General features: G+C 44.0%; 2 protein-coding genes across 2 annotated transcripts in view; both read left to right on the top strand.

Moving 5' to 3' along the window:
• Nucleotides 1-6,907, top strand: part of GALNT14 (polypeptide N-acetylgalactosaminyltransferase 14) — a 122,622-nt gene extending 115,715 nt beyond the window's left edge. Inside the window, exon 16 of the transcript XR_010070193.1 lies at nt 6,767-6,907. The gene's annotated coding sequence lies outside the window, so the exon portion shown is untranslated. The remainder of the gene's footprint in view (nt 1-6,766) is intronic.
• Nucleotides 6,908-10,511: 3,604 nt separating this feature from the next.
• The window catches only part of CAPN13 (calpain 13), a 53,015-nt gene continuing 42,171 nt past the window's right edge, over nt 10,512-21,355 (top strand). The window contains exons 1-4 of the mRNA XM_063330954.1: nt 10,512-10,573; nt 12,322-12,420; nt 14,122-14,210; nt 16,921-17,169. Coding sequence (XP_063187024.1) covers nt 16,933-17,169 — 237 coding nt within the window. The 5' untranslated portion in view covers nt 10,512-10,573; nt 12,322-12,420; nt 14,122-14,210; nt 16,921-16,932. The remainder of the gene's footprint in view (nt 10,574-12,321; nt 12,421-14,121; nt 14,211-16,920; nt 17,170-21,355) is intronic.

Here is a 21,355-nt window from a genome sequence, read left to right as displayed (position 1 = left end):
GTGATAGAGTTTGGTTTTTTCCTTTAAATAAATATGATAGCTTCTGGAAACTTTTTCCTGAAGGTTTCTGTGGGGCAAATGTTATTACTGCCAAGAGCCTGCTCTGAGATGGGCCAAGGCTTGCCCACCTCCGCCGGGCTGGTGTCCTGGGAGCCAAACAACTAGAGTTTCCTATGAGTAAATCAATTCCCAGAGAAGGATGGTCAAAGTCACCTCTTCTTATCGTTTCTGATCTTCCTTATGGACAGATTGAGGGCTTCTCAAACGCATTTGCTGTCTGAAATTATTTGCTGAATACGGCCATTAGTCATTTATGATTTATGAATTTTTCAGTGCGTGAGCATCTCACAGTAAGGTATTTGAGATTCAAAATCCTGGCTGTGCTGATGTGTTGATCAGCTGGTCTGAATGCATCAAGGTACTCGATGTGTTTCTGTTTTCTGACTAAAATGACTGTGACCTTTAAATGTTTTATATTACTAAAAATAATAATTCATTAAAATCCTTAGTAGTTGGCCTATGCCCTAAGAGTATGATCCAGAGTTAAGAAGAAACAGCTGTGGGCTGCTTAATGACAAATGATAGCAGTGGACTTCCCTCCAGCTTCTTTTGACAGGGATAGCTGTTTGATCCGTGCATTGCCTTACCGTATCTGAGTATCTTGCAGAAGTGCCCTGAGCAAAGTTATGAGCATCTGTTGCATGTTATTTCTTCCCTTTTACCAGAAAAAGAACCAGGTGGAAGGGGATGATTTGTTTTGGCATGGATGCCTTCTCTAATAAGGACTGTTCCTAGCAAAGCTTTCTGCATCTAGTTAGCTACAGACTGGAGGCTGCACTAGTCTGTTGATGCGAAAATTCTCTGTGTTTTCACGCAAATGACAGAAACTCAGACCATTTTCAGTGATTCTGACTACACAACACTCAATCTATTTTCTATGACTATTTTCTGTGACTGAAAGGTTTGCTGAGAATACTATTTTTGAACATATTCTTGCCAGTAAAATTACTTAAAAGCACATTTGTAGAAAAGTAATGTGAAAGTAGCAAAAACCTGGAAAAAAAACCAAAGTCTGAAAAAGAGGAAAGATAATTCCTCACAAAAACAACAGGGGGATTATAAGCCACTTCGATTGAATGCCAGCCCATTGATCTATCTTTCAACAGGGTATGTCTGCAGCCTTGTGGAACTACACTGCTGTTGTCATTGTGAAAGGCAGGCTCAGACTGCCACCACCCAGTCGTCTCCTGGCACTATGTTCTCTTGGTCACTGGGGGAAGAGATAGAGAAATCAATGGGAGATACCTGGTTATGTGCAAAGGTGGAGTTCAGACCTGGCGTAACCCTCTGTGAAATCAAAGGTGTTGGTGTGACTTTGGGACAGAACACCCTGTGACCAGGCCCATCTCTGGGCCATTGGGCTAGTTGGAGGTGTTTGTAAGTGGTTTACTCAATCAAGAATAAACAGATCCATGTGTGAGTCAAATCCAAGCTCAGGCTGAAGCCAGGTATTTGTTTTGGTGCTAATGAGGCTTTCTGGGTGTTGCATTAGCTGTAAATCTTCCCTGGGCACCACAGTTCAGGCTCTAATACCTACTGCAGATGATGACAGCAACAAAAGTCAACTTTCCTGTGCTTTGGTGACACCCGACTCGCTGTTGATGAGCAACACAACCCCAGGTAATAGTCAGCAGGTAGAGTCAGTGGACCTGGTCTTTGCAAATATTTGCTTTTCAAGCACCTTTGACACAAGCTTTAACAAATGGCTTTACACAGATATAGTGTGAGGCAGGCATTAGGAGGTGTTGGAGAGGAATGGTGTAAAAGAAGAGCAAGGTCAGGCTGGCAGGGAGACATAGCAACTTGTGTTAGACATATTGATAGAGAGGGAGAAGAAAGGAAACAGAAACGTTCAGACATATGGGACTTTCTTCAGGTCTGAAACTAAAGCCATCCTACCCAAAAAGGTTGTTTTTGCTGTCTAGCAAAGAAGCATGATTATTTAGCAGATAGCAGTTTGCAGATGCTGATCCCCTGCCAGCCTGGATCAGACTGCCTTCTTTTGGGGAGAAAGTAAGTTTGTGGTATGGGCACATGCCATTTGGCCTTAGGGCCAGATTTGGGCCATTGGTGTCTCCCTTCGTATTTAACAGTAGGGATGAAGCCTCAGTGTCCATGGCTCGTTCACGATGTGTCCATTGACCCCCGGCAGGGCTAAGGTGCTGCTGCCTTGTCCCAAAACACATGCTTCAAGGTACATGGAAGTTGCTGAATTGTTCTGTCAAAGTCAGTGATGTTTGGGATAGATCCTGAACCCAGCAGGTTTTATTTGGAAATCCAGGCCTTGAGCTAGTCCCTTATTAGAGAAACAAGAGTTTCAGGTGTGTTTCTGAGACGGATCCTTGAATGATATGTGGGAATTCATTTTCCAACTAAATGCTTTCTGATTTAGCTTTAAATTGTCTCTCTGTGAATATTTCACCAGTAAAATTTTCTCTCTGGAGTTCTGACAAACAAAAAGGGGTATGAAGGACTCAGCTCAAACTGCTCGCAGTGCTGAGGTGACAAATGGTGGGGTACAGCCCTGGCAGTCCCAGCCACCGGCTTTAACGTTATCTACTGTGAGTAGTGACAAGGAGTTGTTGAACTCTGCTCTTCACTTATTGCTTAGTGATGAATGAGATAACAGAGTCTAACCTGCCTTTCAACTGCTGCCAGTGGTAGTGGCAAAAAGTGTGTACTGGAGGAAGAGTTAAAAAAAAGTGACTGTATATCCGCACTGTATCTCTGTGGCCTGCGTTGCAGGCCTGGTAACACAGCAAGTAAAACAAAGGCAGAGAAATCTTCATAAAACATAATTTTTATGAGAATCACTTGGCTCTTCCACAGCACGTAACTGTGCTCATTAACGAAATGCCCAGAGATTTATTAAGCCAGTTTGGTTAATAAAAAAAAAACAATTAAAGATTAACTGTTCTGAAACTTCCCTGTTTTGTTTTTTTACATACACAGTTGTTAAAACACAATAAAATGTTTTTAATCATTCATCATTCTGACATGGAGTAATTGTTTGTTATTACTGTTTGGATTACAGAGTTCCTAGTCAAGGATCAAAGTCTTATTGTTTGAGGCACAGCACACACATAATAAACAGCAGCCTGCGGCCCCAAAGAAGCTGCAGGATGGGGTATCTATGCTATATCATTTTCAGTTTTTTGTCTCCCAGCAATGCAGTGTCGTCTTCTCTCCCTGTCTCGCTCTGACAGTCCAGTTATTTAGTGTGAAACCAGTCTCTGTGACTTCCTTGCAAGATGCTACAATATTCTGTGTAGCCTGTAGTTAATAGGACCATCCCCGGTGCTTTGGCAGGAGGCTATAAAGGGAGTGGAGAAGAGGAAGGTAATTCTTTGTTCCAGGAATCCGATACATCACAGCCCGCAGTATTTCCTCCTCAATACCATTCTCTGTCACTCACTAGGACATATATTGGGTCAAACACATTATAGTTTGATTCTCCAGCTAATGGCTACTGAGGCCTGGTCTCAGCACACTGCAACAAGCACAGTAATTGAAATTCAGACTGCAGGAGAGAAATAGCTTAGTCTTCATTTTAGCACACCACACACTTGCTTATACAGACTTTTCTCTTGGAGGCAGGAAACAAGGGGCTTGATTCAGTATTGTCTCAAAGTCTTACCCACATTAGTGAACAAAATGTGACAGTACAGGGAGGTCCCAGCAATGATTATTTTTAAGTTCAAACTGTTTCATCTTCTTGCTCCAGAGAACAAACTTTTGATGGTTCACTGTGGCATAGTCAGGTCCCTGATTTGTTCTTGGGAGATGCTAGGATGGTGTTGCTTTTTTTTTTTTTTTTTTTTTTTCCATTAGTGAGTCAGGAGAGCTGCTTCGCTGAGCTCTGCTCCATACTCACTCCCTTTCTGCATCTCTGTACGGCTCACCAGCATCAGAGTAGCTGGAGGAAATTAGATGACTGGGAGAAGGATGAGACCTTTCTCATCAGGTGTGCTGTGGGGGATGTGACAGCTTTTCATCCAACTCTTGCTCCATCTTAAACATTCTTTTTCGTTAGTGCTGCTATAGTGAGATTAGTGATTTGGTCTGGGAGTTTCTAATAAGCTCACCAAATTTAAAATTAACATGTTCTGTTCCAGAAAAAGTTAGAACTAAAAATACACCATGAATTAAGGCACTATCATGTTGTTTTCCAGTCTATCTTCAGACTCTCCTGGGTGCTTCCCAGCATGGTATTGTACTGGTTTTGCTTACTTCGGTGGGGAGCAACCCTATCCAACTCTGTCTCACCCTGGGGCCAATCTTGCTGAGCCTTGTCCACTTCTGCAGGGTCCCTCTTCCCTTTCAGGCATTGCCTTGCATTTACCATTTACCACTTTTTGGTTTTGTTTTTTTTTTTTTTTTACTGGATGGAATTATTTTCACAGAAGTGATCCTCTGTCAAATACCTGAGACTTTGCCATTCTATTTACATTTTCATTCTAGATTTTGGCCTTGTTTCTATCCTGGTTTATGACTGTTACCCCTAGCCTCCTGTACTTGACCACATAAGGTTTCTAGGTTTTAATCCTCCCCTTTCTCCTCCCCCAAGAAGGAGGAGGTGGTTAGAAATACAGTGCAGTTTGACTGGAAGAGTTACATGTAACCCGTGATGAGTTTCCTTAATCTATTGTAGAATATAGATAACCAGGGAAGAACATTAGTTGAAATGTCAATGAAAAGTGTCAGCAATGTTCACTATGGACCACGTACTGTACTCGTATCTTGCTCTGCCTACATGCGCTGAGCCCTAGCTAAATGGCTTATCTAGCTACTTAAGGTATTTAATTAATACCTCAGATATAGTACCAGTCCTCATTGTTCTGCATACTGATAGAGCAGAGCCGGGAGAGCAGACCTGCATTATCGAAGCATGTTGTGCAGCTCTGAGAGGGGACTTTCATCCTGATAAAAGAGCTCAGGGTTGGAAGCTGCTCATGCACGTAATGGGATCCTACTGCCAGCACAGAGTGGGGAAAGAGGTCAGTGTGGAAAATGGCATGCGTGACACACCACGGGTGTGCGGCAACAGGATGGAAAATGAGAGCAAACTCTTTATTTTCAAGGGTGCTGCAGTGGTGTGTGCTGATATGTTTTTTCAAGCAGGTCACACTGGCACCTCACAGTTGTTGAAAAGCAGAATTTGGGGAGGAACAGTTTCATCCATCAGGCATTGAGCCATTTTGATGTGTCTGAACTCAGGCTGAGTCCTGATGCCGTGCTGCTCAGGATGACGGCCCCAGGGAGGGCACCACTGGAGTCTGTGCCTTAAACTCTCCACTTGCTCTCTAGACCTTCACCACATGGTCTTTGCTTCTGTTTTGGCTTGGATGGACTCGAGTATTTCATGTGTCCTAGACACTAGCGCACCCACCAGAGACATAATGCGAAAGAAAAAATACTCTTTCCTTCCAAGTCTATATTGGTATTAAAAGTTCATCCAGGTAAATCCCTAAACTGTTTCTATACAAGATCTTGTTGCTTTTTTCCTCCTCCCTTGACTGCAGCCCTCAGAAATCGTCTTGATTACTGGAGGAACCCGCTTCTGCCTGGAGCTTTTCTCCATGGCTTTGCTACCCTTCCTATGCTTTTAAAATAAGGGTTCATATTCACCTTTGGTTTGAGATGAAGCAACACCGCTGAACAGTGTTCACAGGTATAGCTTCAAGAATAAACTGAGCTGCCTTCTTTATGGGCAGTGTTTTGGTTTTTTATTTACTCTTAGTCAGATGAGCAAGCTCAGAGGCATCTGGGTACAAAGTCATGAGGATGAGAAAACATGACTGTACTCAGGCTGGTAATTTTTTGGTTGGTTCGTTGTTGGTTTTTGTTTTTTTTTAACTGCCCAACCCTGTGATGTTGATAAGTGCTGATGCTGTTATGAAAGCTGTGAGATGACTCTTCTCATGGCCAAGATCAGCCTTAGAGAAAGACCAAATGGGTCTCTAGTGAGAGGGGTTACAGAGCATGGGCTGCTTTTTTCACAGAAGTCTCTGGCAGCAGGTGAATGCAGGGCAGGGACAGAAGCTGCACTCTGTCTTGTCCTGTGGTTCACTTTCTACTGAGAAGGAGACACTGTGGGATGGGAGTGAGTTTGGGTTCAGTGTATGTGAAAGGAATTGTGGTGCATCAGTCGTCAAGAGCAATGGATGGTAACCCCTGGTTACAGTGGGGCCCGTCCAGAATTTATTACAATGCTCTAAATACCTGTTTTAGGCACTCTGCATTCCAGGGAAACAGCATGACCCTGGGAGCCTCATGCCCGCGCTCACTGGGGCTGCAAGGAGAACTGGCTGCTGCCCTGTCCTGGAGGCAGAAAGACCTGTGCCTGTCTTACTTAACATGGTACCTGAGATGAAAGTGGTTTTTTTTTTTGGTTTTTTTTTTTTTTTTTCAAACATGACCAGCAGGTTTCTGTCTCTTGGCATGTTCTCTACCCTCTTTCGAGACAGTCTTGCTTTTTAAACTGCTAGGTACCTTGCAGGTATGCATTTTGGGCTATATGTATTTGGGGTATTATTGATTCAGATGAGGTCAATTCTGTTGGATCAAGAGAAGGTGAAGTCAGGGTCATCAAAATCGGCTGTTTGCTGGTTTTTATCTTTTAAATTTCCAGGGATTTGCTGGTGGAAGTGTTAGTCTGAGAAATTAATTCAGTTTCTCATTCTCTCTTATTATTTGTATTTCACAGAACCGGTATATTTGAACAATGACCAACACTGTCAGCATACAACAATGCTTACTGTGTGGTGGTGAATCTCCATAAGAGCTTCTTACAGCATGGAATACCAGAGTGGTTGTCTGGCTTGTCTCAAATTGCAGCCTTTATTATCTCTAGGCATTGGATGTCTTGTGGGAGCAAGGAAGACAAGTGGGCAGCAAGTTGCCTATCTGACTGGAATACCAGCAGCGCATCCTTGTTGGCACCTTACAAATGATGAGATGTCGCGGAAGAAGAAGCTGCGCTCTGCAATATATGCCACTAGTCAGCAAAGACTGAGGCGAGGACTGTGAACTGCAAATGTTTCCTGTAAACTGTCTGTGAATGATCTGCGGGCTAAGGATTCTTCATTAGAAGATGGCAGGAATGTTTCTGAAAAACAGACAAATGTGAGACTGTTGCAATCTGTTCACACAAAGAGAAAACAAAACAAAAAAGTGTGAAATAAATTATCTTGTGCCTACAGGGCTTTGACAAGGGCTGGACATGGAAATGCCAAACAAGGGCTAATATGCTGTTGAAAACAAGAACTTCATTTTGACGCGCCCTCCACAAAAGTCTGGCTCTAACAGAGTCCCTGCTGTTTCATGGAACCCAATACCCATTTATGAAGAGATAGACAAGGGACACCATGGTGAGAAGGGTCAAAGTGCTTCTTCACTTAGTGCACTTGCCTTTCTGAGCAGTTACTAGCAAGTTTGATAAAGCAAAACAGCGGTGCTATGACCAGATGAAAGGGTATCCATGTCCCTTGCGAGGATAATGTCATGACAGCTCTGTTTAGAAAACACTTCGATGATACTCATGATGATGGGATGGGCTCACTCTCACGGAGAGTTTCAGTGCTAGCTGCTGTGGGGCCAAACTGGGCTTTCAGTTTTGTAGAGATTCAATACATTCAAAGTGCTTTCACATTCTGTTCCCCATTCAAAGGAAAAACAAAGTCTGAAACTTCCTGGGAAACCACATTCTGAAAAATAATGTCAGACTGAATCTAGCGAGCTATTGCAATAACACTCGGAATCCTTTTTACATTGCAACGTTAAACCTTCTGGATAACACAGAGAGAATCCTGAAGTGATGGGTTTTTCATAAGCAAAAAATGAGACTATTCCAAAATCAAAATGGAGCCTAGTGGCATTATTGAAATGTATTGTATCTTTCTCATGGTGAAAATTCATTGCTAGTGACTTTCATGTTTGACAGATTGGCATTTTTCTGAAGGAAAAATATTCCACTGGGAAATTCTAGTGCTAATATGGGTGTCGGTAGCAGGCTGTCTGTTTTTTTTATTCTTTTCATTTTTATTCTTGAAGAATTCCCACTGTAGTCTGAAGTCGGCGGATATTTCTTCTGAATATGGGGCTCTGGAGAGATATATTTTTCACACCAAATCCCCCCTCCCTCAAGTGGCAGTAGGATCTAGCTGTGTGGATTCATTATGTACTGTTAAGCAGCTGCCACGTTTCACTCCAGCAGCAGTTGTACTTCATTTACAAGCGAAATAATTCATATGTGAATATGGCAAAAGTGCTGCAGCTCATGGTGAATTTGCACTGAGGGGCAGCTCGGGGGTGAGGACTGGGTGAAAAACAGATGTTGAAGTAGGACTTTGCTGTTTGCCTGGTAGTTTATATGGTCATAAAAGTTTGTGCTTCAGAAGGGCAGGTCCTGCCAGAAATATGAGTGCATAAACACAGAGCAAAGGAGATTGTCTATGAATAATACTATTCATAGCCTCCCTGCATCTCGTCTACGAGAAGCAAATAAATGGTAACACTTGACCTATATAGAAAATTATGAATGAGGAAATGAAATGGATTGAAAGCGCTCTTCCATTAGTCCCATAATGGAAAAGCAGTGGGACATCTAAACAGTGCAGCAAATGTGAAGGTGATGGAAGGAAGATTCCTCCTTTACACAAAACGTAGTGGTGTTCACCACCCTGGAAAAATTCCTAGCCTGTTTCTTTTATTTACCATAGCAAATTAGCAGTATTTCTGCTAAAAAGAGTGTGATCTTCACAGGGGTAAAAGCAACGGAAGTAAGAAATGAAGACATATGTCTGAAATGTTGCAAAAAATAGCTGTCTTAATACTTTGGCACATAAGCTCTGTGGGTGGAGTGAGGAGAGTTGCCTTTCTTAATGCCAAAGCTTCCACCAGTACTTGGGCAAAGTTATGTTGTTCTCTTCTCTGCCCTCCCCCCCCCAAAAGATGATAAAAACCTCACTGCTTCAGAGAGGCTGCTGGCTATGCAGAACAGCAGTCTGCCCTCAGGAAAGCTGGGCAAAGAGGAGAGAAGATAAATATATTCAGTTTAAAATCTCTTCTAAAAAAAATCCCCAACTTGGGTCATATTTTTGGGTGTATTTTTTGTTCTGGAGCAGAAAGGAATAAAGGTTCATTAAATCCCCAAATACATGAAATTCTGTGGTGCCAGCTGAGACCTTGCAAGCCATGCTAACTTCATAGAAAACAGAGGTTCAACGGCACTTTTTGGTGTTTGCCCTTTGGTGCCTGTGCCCACTGGACCAGAGGAAGGAACGCAACGCAGCTGTTGGTCCTAAGCGTAGGGGCGCTCCTTTATTTGCACTTTTTGCAGCCCTGAGGTGGTAGCTGACAGCATAGAAGCAGTTTTGAGTTTCCAGTGATCCCTCAGCATCTTTTGCTCATGAGTGGATTAAGCTGCACAGCTACCCTGAGGTGGATTAATGACCCTGCTCTGCAGGAGCAAACCTCAAGTCAGGGCAATGTTGCATCTGCCAGGATCTCGCAGGGTGCCACTAGCAGAAATCGCCCCTGCTCTCCCAATGCACAGCCCTGTGCTTTTCACTCAAATGCCTATTTTTTTTTTCTTTTCTTTTTTTTTTTTTTTGGTTGCAGGATTCCGCGAACAGTTAGGAGACCAAATAATCCAAAGGCTCATTACTGTGCATAAATCCCTCAGCCTTCTGGGTTTCCTTCTTTGGAGCCACTGTGAAAATGGACACATCAATACAGCCTTCTGCAGAAAAGCTGACAATCTCAAAATGGTGTCATGCTGCAATAACTGAAATCTCCTGCCAGGTTGGTGATGGTGCTTTCTAATCAACTTTGCAATGAATATTTCTTAAATCATGTTAATCCACCATTTAAGCAGAGATATCAGTTCCAGACAATGAATCACCATACCTGGAGGGGAATATACCTGCCGTTTCCCCAGAGAGGAGGCGATTAACAGCACGCGTGCTGTCAGATGAGCTAGCAACGTTAGCATTTATCACCCCAGAGCTCCTTTCCTGCAATGAAGGAAATCTTTGCTCTCTGCTTCTGGTGCAATCAGCTTTTATTTATGTAGCGGTTGTGAAAAATGGCTCTTAAAGGAAAACTGCACCTGTTTTGCTCTCTGGGGCAGGTTTTGCTCTAATTTACATCCCTGTAAGGGGGATGTAAAAAGGCATCCCTGCCTTTCCTGTTAAAGTCTGCTAAACATTGAGTTCTCATGCAGAAAAGAGAGCCCTAAAACACGAGTAGGCAGAATGCAGTGCACAGCTTTTAAAGATAAAATTCTGGAGACCCACAGAACTAAATTAAACATTGATGAAGAAGCTGAACTGTCTTTTTCATGAGCACTTTTTATGTTCTCATCTCCCCAAGCTCCTAGGGACCAGCTGCTATCGGAACTGCTAACATCCCACCTCAAAGAGCCTGCGGTCCAAGTTGAAAGTCTTGTGCTGAAGAAATATCTAAGTCCAGGTTATTCTGTTACTCTGCGTAAGGAGAGAACTACACATTGGTAAGCTTTTCTGTTAAGCCTCAAGCTAAACTTCATGAACAATCACTGTAGAGTAACTTTTTTCTTGATGAATAAGCTGTGGTAGCTTGAAAAAGAGAGGGTAATTTCTTGGGATAAGTACCTAACCTGCTGTGTACACGCATCCATAGTCCAAGCTGGTTTTCCATTCGCTAGGTGGGGCGTTGACAGCAGTGGTGCCTGAGCAGAGTGCTTGAAGTGCACTAACCGGGCAGGTCTTCAGGTGACCTTTGCAACCACTGTGGACTTCTGTGCTGCCACTGCTTTGTTACACTTGCATGTGGCCCAGCCGGCTTGAAGCCAGCCTGGATGCTGCTGCACGAACTACAGCTCCAGAAACAGAGAAACATAGCGATATTTCTCTGAGAAGGGACCTCGGGAGGTGTTTGTGTCCCACTCCAGCTCAAAGCAGTGTTGATTTCCAAGTTAGGTGATGCTGCTCACAGCCCCATCTAGCTGAATGTCTCCAAGGGTGGAGATGCTCCGGTCTCTCCCTGCATCTGTTCCTGGGCTGGACCACCCTAATGAATTTTTTTTTTCTCTCCAACCGTGGTGTAATTTCCCTTGATGCTTCTTGTGCCTATTGCCTTTGGCCATTTGCTGCACACCATCAAGGAGAGTCTGGCTCTAGCTTCTCTGTAACTGCCTTTTAGTTAGTGGGAGACTGCGATTAGGTCTCTTTAGATTTCTACAATTAAGCTGTTAGCCTCTTCTCTCACATGTCTACTCCAGCCCCCTGCCCATCCCGGTGGCTTTCTGTTGGACTTGCTGCACTTTCAGTGTTGTCCCTCTTAGACTGGACAGCTCGAAATTGGACATAGTACTGCCGATACGGTCTCAAAAGTGCTGCGCAAAGGGAGAAGGATCCCCTGCCTTGACCCACTGGCTATGCTGCAGCTCATGCAGCCCAGGATGCTGTTGGTTTTCTTTATCACAAGGGCATATTGTTGTCTTTTGTACAGCTTGCCATCCACCAGGACACCAAGGGCCTTTTTTTTAAAAGCACATGTACAGGCTGTAGGAATACACTTAGGATTTCTGCCAATAAATGTGTCCCTAAGAATGTACTGCACCCATTCCCTTGGATTTTGGGCCCCTTTAAGCTATCTCAGTTTGGTTTCCCAAAAATGAAATAACCTCCTCCTTCCCATACTTTTGCTAGATACTCTTTAATTCTTTAGCTTTGGGCTTTAGGCTAACAGAGGCCAGTCCCCCTAGGTCTCCTAAATATATGGATAACTCTTACTTCCTCAGGCAGCCCTGGAGGAAACGGACTTCCTGAGTGAGTGAACTGATGTGGAATTTAAGTAAAAAGCCCGGTGTAAATGTGAACAGTTATTGGTCTAAAAGTATCTTCTGCTTTTACTGTTGAAGAAAGAATGACACACAGCTCTGATAACTTGTCTCGTGGTGAGTCCTGCCAGGCTGTGCCTGGATGCAGGATGATTGCTGTGCTTCCTGGTGGTGTGAGGAGAAAAACAGATAATGTGAAAGTGTGGGAGGTGCAAACAAATTTTCTTATTAGAATAACTGCAACTGAAGCCACAGTTAGCCACAAGAAACTATCAACCGAAGTAGGTTGACAGACAGTTCATTGTGGATGGCTAATAGAAGTGTGTGTGTATATATATACCTCTGTGGTATAGTATCTGTATGAAACTGTCGCGCCTGAGTCAGATTGCTTGATTTTGGCCTTGAACTTGACTTCAACTTGGTCATGTTTACCTAAGGCGTTGTGAAAGCTGCCCTATAAAGGAGGCCGGGGATCCTGCCAGCCTGTCTGTCACACCGTGGTTGCTGGTTGGAGAGTTACACTGGAGGCATTGCAGGTAAAACACCACTTTGCTGTTTTACTTAGTACAAGATAAAGCAGGTGAAATACAAGTAATAGTGCTGGAAAAGCACAACAGATACATTGAAAGGGATTTGTTTTGGGGAGGCAGAATAAATTAGTCCCCATCCTTAATGTTACCTGGAGGGAAAAAAAAGATGAATTTGCTGTCCTAGAAAGAGCCTCATAGTAAAATGGTAAGTTGTCAGAAGTAATTGGATCAAGTGGGAGTGGAGATCCTAAGATGGGGAGGACTTTATAGTTACTGTATGCTGCTGTTAAATGAGGTAGAAAAAAAGGTATCTGGAACTGTCCTATGCTATGTATGCAAAACGAGGAGAAAATTGACTTAATAAATAGCCAGAAGGGAGTACTTCACAGACTGTTTGGAGCAGAAGGTCATGCAAGATGCCACTGGGAAAGTAATCTCCTGGAGGATTGCCAAAGTTCCTGGCTCTGGTTTTGATTTTCTGAGGTACTCAAGGCTTTCACACATTGTATGTACAAGGAGCTGTTGCCCATCTGAGGTGTGGGACGCCCAAGTTCAGGTCCCAGCTCTGCCTCTGCAGTTTTCTGTCAGTGTGGGCAACCTGCTGAAAAGCAGCACTTTCTCATGTGTTTTTTCTCTGAATGCAAGGAGAGCTAATAAAGTCATGCATTCCTTCATTAGAAGACAATTCTGGAACCGACTCCCTGAAGTTTTTACAATGCTCCAAATACATGAATGACAGGGTCTTAGAGGGAAAGAGTGCTTGTGTTATTGTAGTGTATATTGAATATTATGGGTGAGATGAAATGTACATTGATAGTTTGGAGTGTTTGAGAGGAAACAGGGGAAGAAGGACTGCTGGCTTTCTGTCTTTTCTGGTATTCTTTGTAGTGTTTGAGAAAATTCAGCCGCTCTTCCTAAAGTACAGAAACCCAGCTGAGCCAACATGGAAATGTTTTGAGAAAATCGGTGGAGAGGAGAAGGTGGATAGTTCAGCTATGAAGTAGACACATGTTTCTAATTGCCTATTTCCACTTTCTACTCAGTGAGAAATATCAGAAGCCATTGAAGGAAATTATGTCTGTACTCTGACATAAATCTTTATGCAAAGTGTAATTAGCTGTCAGTAGCATTTGCCACCATTGTGTATCTGATTATAATAGTTGCTTGACATCTTTCATGAATGAGTGCTGGAGAGAGATGAGACACACCATTTGCCGCTGGCTTTTAAGCTGTTTAATGCTGAATATGGTGGGTGCTTGGGGTTCCCAGGTTTGTTTCTGAGGGGGTCACCAACCTTTTTGCTCTGATATCCTCAGAGACTCCTCTTTCCCTCCCATCCCTTCCAGCTGTCACGCCTGATCTCTTTTTCTCCTTCTCTCTATAGCTTTTCCACTGCTCCCCTTCCTTCCCTCTCCCTTTGACCCTTCCACTGACACAGACAGCTAGAGGAAGGATCTCTCTGCTGAGAAGGAAGAGGGACCAAAAAAGAGCAGTAGATGCAAAGTTGGGCGTGATTCCTTTCTCCATTTCAGATCAGTAAATGTGTTGGAGGAGATCCCAGGACTAAGTAAATATACGTTTAACCCCTTCTGAATAGTAATTTCCTTAGTTGAGATTTGGTCTCTTGTTTTTCTCCAGTGTTTCACAATATGTCTGAACCAGCTCTTGTGAGTGTTTGAAATCCCTCTCTCTCCCCATGTCACACAGCAGGGACCAGTCCAAGGACAATGCCTCTGAGACCCATTGCATTATAACTTTGTCTCTTTGAAGTCTTTCAGCCTCAGAGTTCAGTAACGGTAAGAAGTTCCCCAACCAGGCAGGCAGTATTCTGCTTTAAAAGCTGTTGTGATCTGCTATTGCTGATGCACCCGTGAGAGGTAACCTGTGGCCAGGGCTCAGGATGCAACTCTGAAAGAGGTGGCCAGCAGAGCGTGCTGGTGTGGACAGGACAGTGCTAGCCAGGTGTGTGTGACCCCATGGACTGACTGGGCAGTGGCATGGACGGATGTAGAGCTCGTGTATCTGTGTGTATATGCCCCCAGATACAATGCTGATTAAGTTATTCCCACAAGGAAAAAGTAGTTAAGTGTATTATTTTCTTCAGTCTGGTTGTTAATTTATTCCGGATATGTTGAACAACGTAATTAAACACACACACACACATGCTAAAAACTCTTGTTCTCTGTCAGAAGAGAGGGAACGCGTGTCAGACCCAGCCTTCAAGCTCTGTTAGTTTTAATTTGAGTTCTGGAATTAGTAATCAGTTTTGCTGGAACACTGTTGCAAGAAATAGATCTTAGCATGCATGGGGCCTGGGCACAGTTTCAAATGAGTATTTGTTAAGAAGAAGCCATTCCCTTGTCGTGCTATGGTACATTACATGAGATTTATTTCCATTGTATTAAAAAATGCAAGCCCAAGGGGAATGTTCTCTCTTCTTGTTGGCCAAGGGTGATTTCTGAATTCCATCTGATTTTTCTGAGGGGCTTTAATTAAAAAAAGGAGATGCAAAACTCCTTATTTCTCTAGTCTGTTGTTACAATGCCAGGAGGCCAAGTGACTTGAAGCACCAATAAAAGTGATGATACTAAGTGAAAAGTGTGTATGTGTGGGGAGGCTGTATCACATCTTCAGTGTGGCTGGTCTGGGTTTTTCACACGTGTGAACGAATCACAATAAAAATCTGAGGCTTTGCTCTCACTGGAGCCATCTGCTCCCTTTGTACTGTACCGGGAACATATCAGATGTACAGATAAGTTTCTTTGGTAAGAAAAGAGCCCTTTCATCTACTAAAACAAACAAACAAAACATGGCATCCAGTGGATTGAAACTGAACTAAGTGAAGTTAATTAACCATAGGAGTGGCTTCCCAGGGCATGTGGTGGATTTTCCACCACTAATTTATCACTGATTTAAGTGAAAGCCAGGAGCTAAGGGTAGGAATCGCTGGATCAAGTGCGGTAGCACCTGTCAAGCAAGAAGCCAGAGGAGGTGATCACAGTGATCCTTCTTGACCTTAAGTCTGACTCCCTAATGCCGGGCTTCACCAGGGGCTTCTCTTTTCATAAGGAGAGGAACAAAAGGGGAATTATTTGTTTTTGTGAGGGCAAGTGCAAATGAAGGGTGAAAGCTTGTGTGGATCTCAAGTTATATTTTGACCCAGCAACGTACAATTTTGCATGACAAAAGGTGCTGGAGGAACCAGGAGGCCAGGCAGGCTGGACAGCCTTCCTGCTGTTTCTCTAAACTCTGTACTTCACAACAGAGCTTTTTAGCTGATGGAAGATCCCCAGGAGATGGTGCATATGTGTGTGTCTCTCTGTACATCCACGCGGCTCTGGGGAGCGCACCTGAAAGCCGCTACTCTGGTTAGCCAGAACAGATAGCTCTTTTAAAAGTCAGGTGCCATTGCGTGTCCAAACATGCAAGTTTTATGCCTTGTCACTGCCTCCCTTTGGAACAAAAGTAGATATTTGATGGCAAGAGTCCTGCTGTGCTGTTTGATGTTTGTAAAGGGGACAGAGTCCACAACAGGAGATTTTATCTCCTGTATCACTCCATAGCTGTGCCAGCAGGTCGGTCCATTCTAATGTTTCACTAAGTGTGTCAAATGTTCCCTTTTCCTAAGTTCATCTTCCCTTTAGACACATTAAAGAGGGGTTCAAACATGCTCCAGACCGCAATAGCTACAGATTTCATGCATGACTGTCTAGTTTAAATATGAATCTACAACTCAGATCTGCTTAAACACTGGTCTCCAAATGAACTACTGAGTCCGAAACCCCCAGACCTTGGTGCACGCTCATGTGAGCACGTACTGCAGGTGGGATCCAGGTCTGGATGTTGCAGCTTGGTCCCATCTCTGTAGCTGTAGGGAGTCTACTCTATGCACTGCAGCTTAAGGGAGTCTAGTGGAGCATCTGTGTAAGCTGGTAGGAAGCCACCTGCTAATCTGTCTGGGGTCTTTGGAGCAGATCCCAAAGAAAGGAAAGTCTCTGCCTTCCATATGTCTCACAGGGAGTGATCGTCAAGCACTCACTTGTGAAAATGAAATAGGTAACTCGAAAGATGCCCTGGGCACAGGTGTGATTCATGGCCAGAAGGGTCCTGGCTACCTCTGGGCAGCTTCCCTGCTCACACCACCTCCCTCCTCCCCTGTGACTGCAGCTCCTGCTCCATCCCCTGTGCTTGCTTATGTTGCAGATGTACCTCAATGCTAACACGGTGGCTTGCTAACAGCTTTGCTCTCTTGTCCTCAGGGAAGACTCAAAATTGAATTTGTAGCAGTGACAGCACTGGTTTAAGATAAACCAGTTGGGATTTGACGACTGCTCTTTCCCCAGGCATTTCCAGCTAATAAGGATTTTGTCACTGTGACTGCCCTCAGCTTTGCAAGCTGCTGCTCCACAGTCCTCTGGGTGGGGGGAGGTGTTTGCTTTCCCACACACTCCTAAGGCATCACTTCGGATCAGGAAACTAACAGCGGTCCATGTCTCCCCTTCACAGGAAAGGGGCACAATGCTCGCCCCTGACTCCACTCTGATGTCGGAGCAGGGCTGGCAAACAACAGGGGCAACAGGAAGCCTCCAGAACCTGAAGAAATTTAATAACCAGGACTTCAACCGCCTGCGAGCCTTGTGTCTGAGCCAAGGACTGCTTTTTGAGGATGCCACCTTCCCCCCTCACTTCAGCTCCATTGGTCCCAACCTGCTCCCAGAGGATAAGCTGCGGCAAATACAATGGAAGAGGCCAACTGTGAGTTATGCCAGCCAGGGTGTTTCATAGCCATGCTGCTGAATGGCTGTTGGCCAGGGGATAAAGGCCTTCACCTTGGGGAAGATCTGTGCTAAGCAGGAAAATAGACCCCAAGGGGAACACTGGGAGTGCAACACTGCAAAGAGGCATGTTTTCTGTGGGATGTGTGGAGGGAAGGTAATCTCTGTAGCATTGGTGATTTCATTGGGTACATTTTTATAGAAAGTTTGTTTCCACCTGTGAACCTGACTAGAACTAGTGTTCCCACTTTGATCTGTTCCTAGAGGACTTTGTGCAAACTGAAAAGTTGTCACATTCTCTTGAAGATCTCTGATTTCTGTAATCCAGGCCACTAACTCAGCAATACCTATTTTAAAGTAGCTGGGACAAAGCATGAGATGAATTATGTTTGTCTGCTGATTCCCAGTTGCAGTTTAATAGGCAGTTGTCATCGCCTGGCACATGGATGTTTAAATTGGGAGGTGGAATCACGTACTCAGCTCTTTTATCCCAGGACCTACTTCAGGGAATCTTTCCATGGCCAGACTGTGCTGTATAGCACTGCTATGTACCACTTGCTGCTGGTGCAGCTGCTGGATTAGCCACACGCTGCCCTTTGGCTTCCCTGGGCTGGAGCAAACCAGTTCGTTTCCTTGCAGGCAATCCCCCAGGTGTAGAGAGAGCAACTGTGAGGCTGTAGAGACAGGACAAGAAAACTAGATGAGATTTATTTGGACGGCAGATGCAAGTAGGGCAATGAGGGTATGCTGGAGTTTGGCAGTGCTGTGGCCTTGGCATAGCAACAGCAGAGGCTGCTGCTGGCATGGATGTTGAAAGCTGTGGCTCACAGAAGGGAAGCAGGCTAGCCCAGGGAGCCAGGATAGCTGCTAAATCTGGGTGGCTGAATGGAAAGGCAGGAAGTGCCAGCCGTGGTGTAAAAGTAACGTGACACGCTGAAGTATCAGATGGAAAAGAAGCTGCATCCTGGACCCAACAGGGCTATGGCTGCAGTGTTGTGGTGATAGAGATGGCGCCTGAGGCTCGACCTTCTCACTACCTACTGCTGCAGCAGGGCCTGAAAGTCTCAGGGAAATTGCATGTGCAGAGGTACGGGCACTTCCAATCTGGGTTGACGCTTTATTGCATGGCTTGGTAGGTGTGGAGGTGCTGGGTGCAGATGTCTGGGTGTCCTCTGTGGACCTGCTGTGAAGGGATCATTCTTCTCTGCCAAAGCAGCTCCTACCACTGCCTGAATGTCTGGGCTTCTCCTCTGGCGGCCTTTGTTCAAATCAGTGTCCAGTGAGAATGCAGCTGGTGCTGTGGTTTTTACACCAGCATTTTGCTTACAGGGTCATAGCAGGTGGGGATAATCTATCTTGAAGTAGAGGTTATAGTATAAGAGTAACTAAAAAATGCAAAGGAGAGGAGTTAGTTGCCACCATTTCCAGACTGAGAAAGACAAAGATATGATAACTAAGCATTAGACTCTCAAAAGACTAACATGGATATTAGAAAGGACTCGGGGGCATTTTAAAGATGAATAAATTGAAATAAAATGTTAAGTACTAACCACCCTGGTTTTTTTTTTTTTTGCCATTTGGGAGCATCAGAGAAGTGTAGGATTTTCAAAAGCATACAGACTAACTTAAAACCCAAATACTTCTAATTTTGAGGCATCACAGTGTGGGATGAACATCTCTCAGGATATTTGAGCAGGATAGTTATTTTGCTTGTGAAGGAACAGACATACTTTGTCAAAAGCAGAACCTGTTGCCACTAGTGCTCAAAGTTTGTCAGGTGAGACAGGTGTTGGAGAATACTCTTCCATTTTGCTGAATCCATGAAGATTAGGCTGATGAATAAAAGTTTTCATGGAATCAGTTTCAAAAATTTGCAGAGGTCCTCTTCTTCCCGGCGCTTCCCTTTTGAAGATTTTTTTTTTTTTCCTGCAATCACTACACGGTTTCCAGCATCACCCCACCAAATTGAGTGAAACCAATCACTTCCAACAATCTTCCAGAGTTTTTTCAGGAAGGAGCAGGATGAAAAGTCATTGCCTTTGCCAGACCTCTCCTGTGAAAAATTAAACCATACGCTCATGGCCCAGGATTCACAACATGAACCTTGAAAAACCTTTTCTTCTATTATAGACATTAAGACAGCATCACCAGCTGCTCTTCTACGATGTACTCACAGGACAGAAGTTGAGACTGCCAACTCAACTGGCTCATCCAGAACAGAAACCAAGGATGTCAGTGCTGAAGAACTTTAGTATTTTTTTTCTCAGTTTGATCAAAATTTCCACCTGTAGCTGTTTCCTTGGCAGCCAGGCTTTGTCCTGCTAGATGAGATGCAAGATGAAAGGCAATGGCACCATGTGCCTGAGGAGCCCAACCAGAAGTTCTCCAGTGTTAACACCCATGCTACGTCACGGTGACACCAAAGCATGGCCTCCATCTCCTGGCAGACTGAAGCAGGGGCAGAAGAGGTTGCTAAATAGCAGTATTTGCTTTTGATTTAAAGAGCTGCAGATGTTTGGAGCCAAGGGTGAGGAAGTAAATAAAATTGTATTTGCATTTCAAATGTCTTGAAGGGCCAGCACTGCATCCAGTTGCCTCTGGTAGTTAGTCCCCAGGGAAGAAAAGGGAAGGCTGCAGTATTAGGAGTCAAAGTGTCCCAAACCTGCAGTTTTTTAGTTGGGCACTTTTCACCCATGCAGAAACATTCATAAACTCTTTGGACTTAGGCCATTGCAATGCTAACTGTAAGGATACATGATCTCAGGTGTTTAAGCTACCTAAACTGCTTGGCAAAAAGATACCTATAATTTCCCAAAGGGAGACTGTTTCCTACCTGCATGCATCTCCCAGAGGGTGAGTGTAGTTGCATCTGGCTGACAGCATGGGCAATTTAACTTGTGTATGTATGTTTCTCAGCTTCCACCATTAGCTCCCTCTGACATCATTAAAAAAATTTGGCTAGAAATGTACCTGTGACAAAAATGGCATCTTGGTCCTGTTAATCTCTTAGCCTCCATCTTCTGAGTCATATAGTATCTGGTTATTTAAGTGGTAGATAGCAATTATAACGGCTGTCATTGTTCCAGATCCAATTGAGCAGTTGAGCAACATGCTGCTTCTATTTTACCTTGTACATTGTCAAGAGAATTGCCAATTACGTTCAGAGCTTGGAGTCTTCATATCTGGGGGTAATGTATAAAGTAGAGAGAAAGCAGCTTGATTTTCAGACAGCAGTGGTGACAGTCTGAAACAACTTATTTTGACTTGCAAAGTGAGCTGATTTGATGTGGGAGCCCCTGAAGGGGGAGGTGGATCAGGAACACCAAGACATCATTTGAAATGTCACTTCTCCTAATTGTGCAGTAGTTGCAATTTCCCATCAGATGGGGACTGCTCCAGGCTGTACTTTCATCCCCAGGCCCTCAGTCTACATCCATTGAAATGGGTGCAATTTGTAACAGAGATTTCACATGTGGAACTTCAAGCACTACTGGAGGTGGGCCTGGAGGTACCAGATACAGCAGGAGCTCTGCAATTAACTTGTCTTTCGCTGCACCCACAGTTTGGAGAAATGGAAGAGAAGTTCTATTTTAGACTGAACAAAGTATTTTCTATAGCTGGGCTTTTCTAAAGATCAGTCAAATGGAAATTCTTCTCGAAGAGTTATGTCAGATTTTTAAAACCGAATTGCTCCTTTAAAAAAACGTTCAGAACAAATTTTTCCATTGTTTGGTGCTTTCCCTTCACACAAGCAATTGAGTGGAACAGAGGAAGTCATGAAATGATTTGCTGCTGTCGAATACACATTTTTAATCAATTAATGTTTAAGCTAAAGATTTCACTCTGTTCTGATCATAATGCATAATACTATACACATGTAAAAAGAAACTTTACTTTTAGTAACCTTGGTTATACTTTCAAACACGGTATGTGTGAGGGGAGAGAGATTACCACATATGCAGCAGAGCCTTGGCCCTGCACCAGGGATAGCCCACCCTTGTACTTGATATGGTGCCTGTTAAAAATGTTGATAGTCCCTGATCTTCAGCACTTATGCTTTAAAAAAGGCTAAAATGGACACAGGGTGAAGTTGCTTAAGACTTTCCTGAATGTCTTCGAGGTCACAGACTACAGCTCCTATAGCTGCCCACCCTTCATCTCTTGGG

Source organism: Chroicocephalus ridibundus, chromosome 3 (genome assembly GCF_963924245.1).
Source record: "Chroicocephalus ridibundus chromosome 3, bChrRid1.1, whole genome shotgun sequence".
NCBI lineage: Eukaryota > Metazoa > Chordata > Aves > Charadriiformes > Laridae > Chroicocephalus > Chroicocephalus ridibundus.
This window is presented reverse-complemented; position numbering and strand designations above follow the sequence as displayed.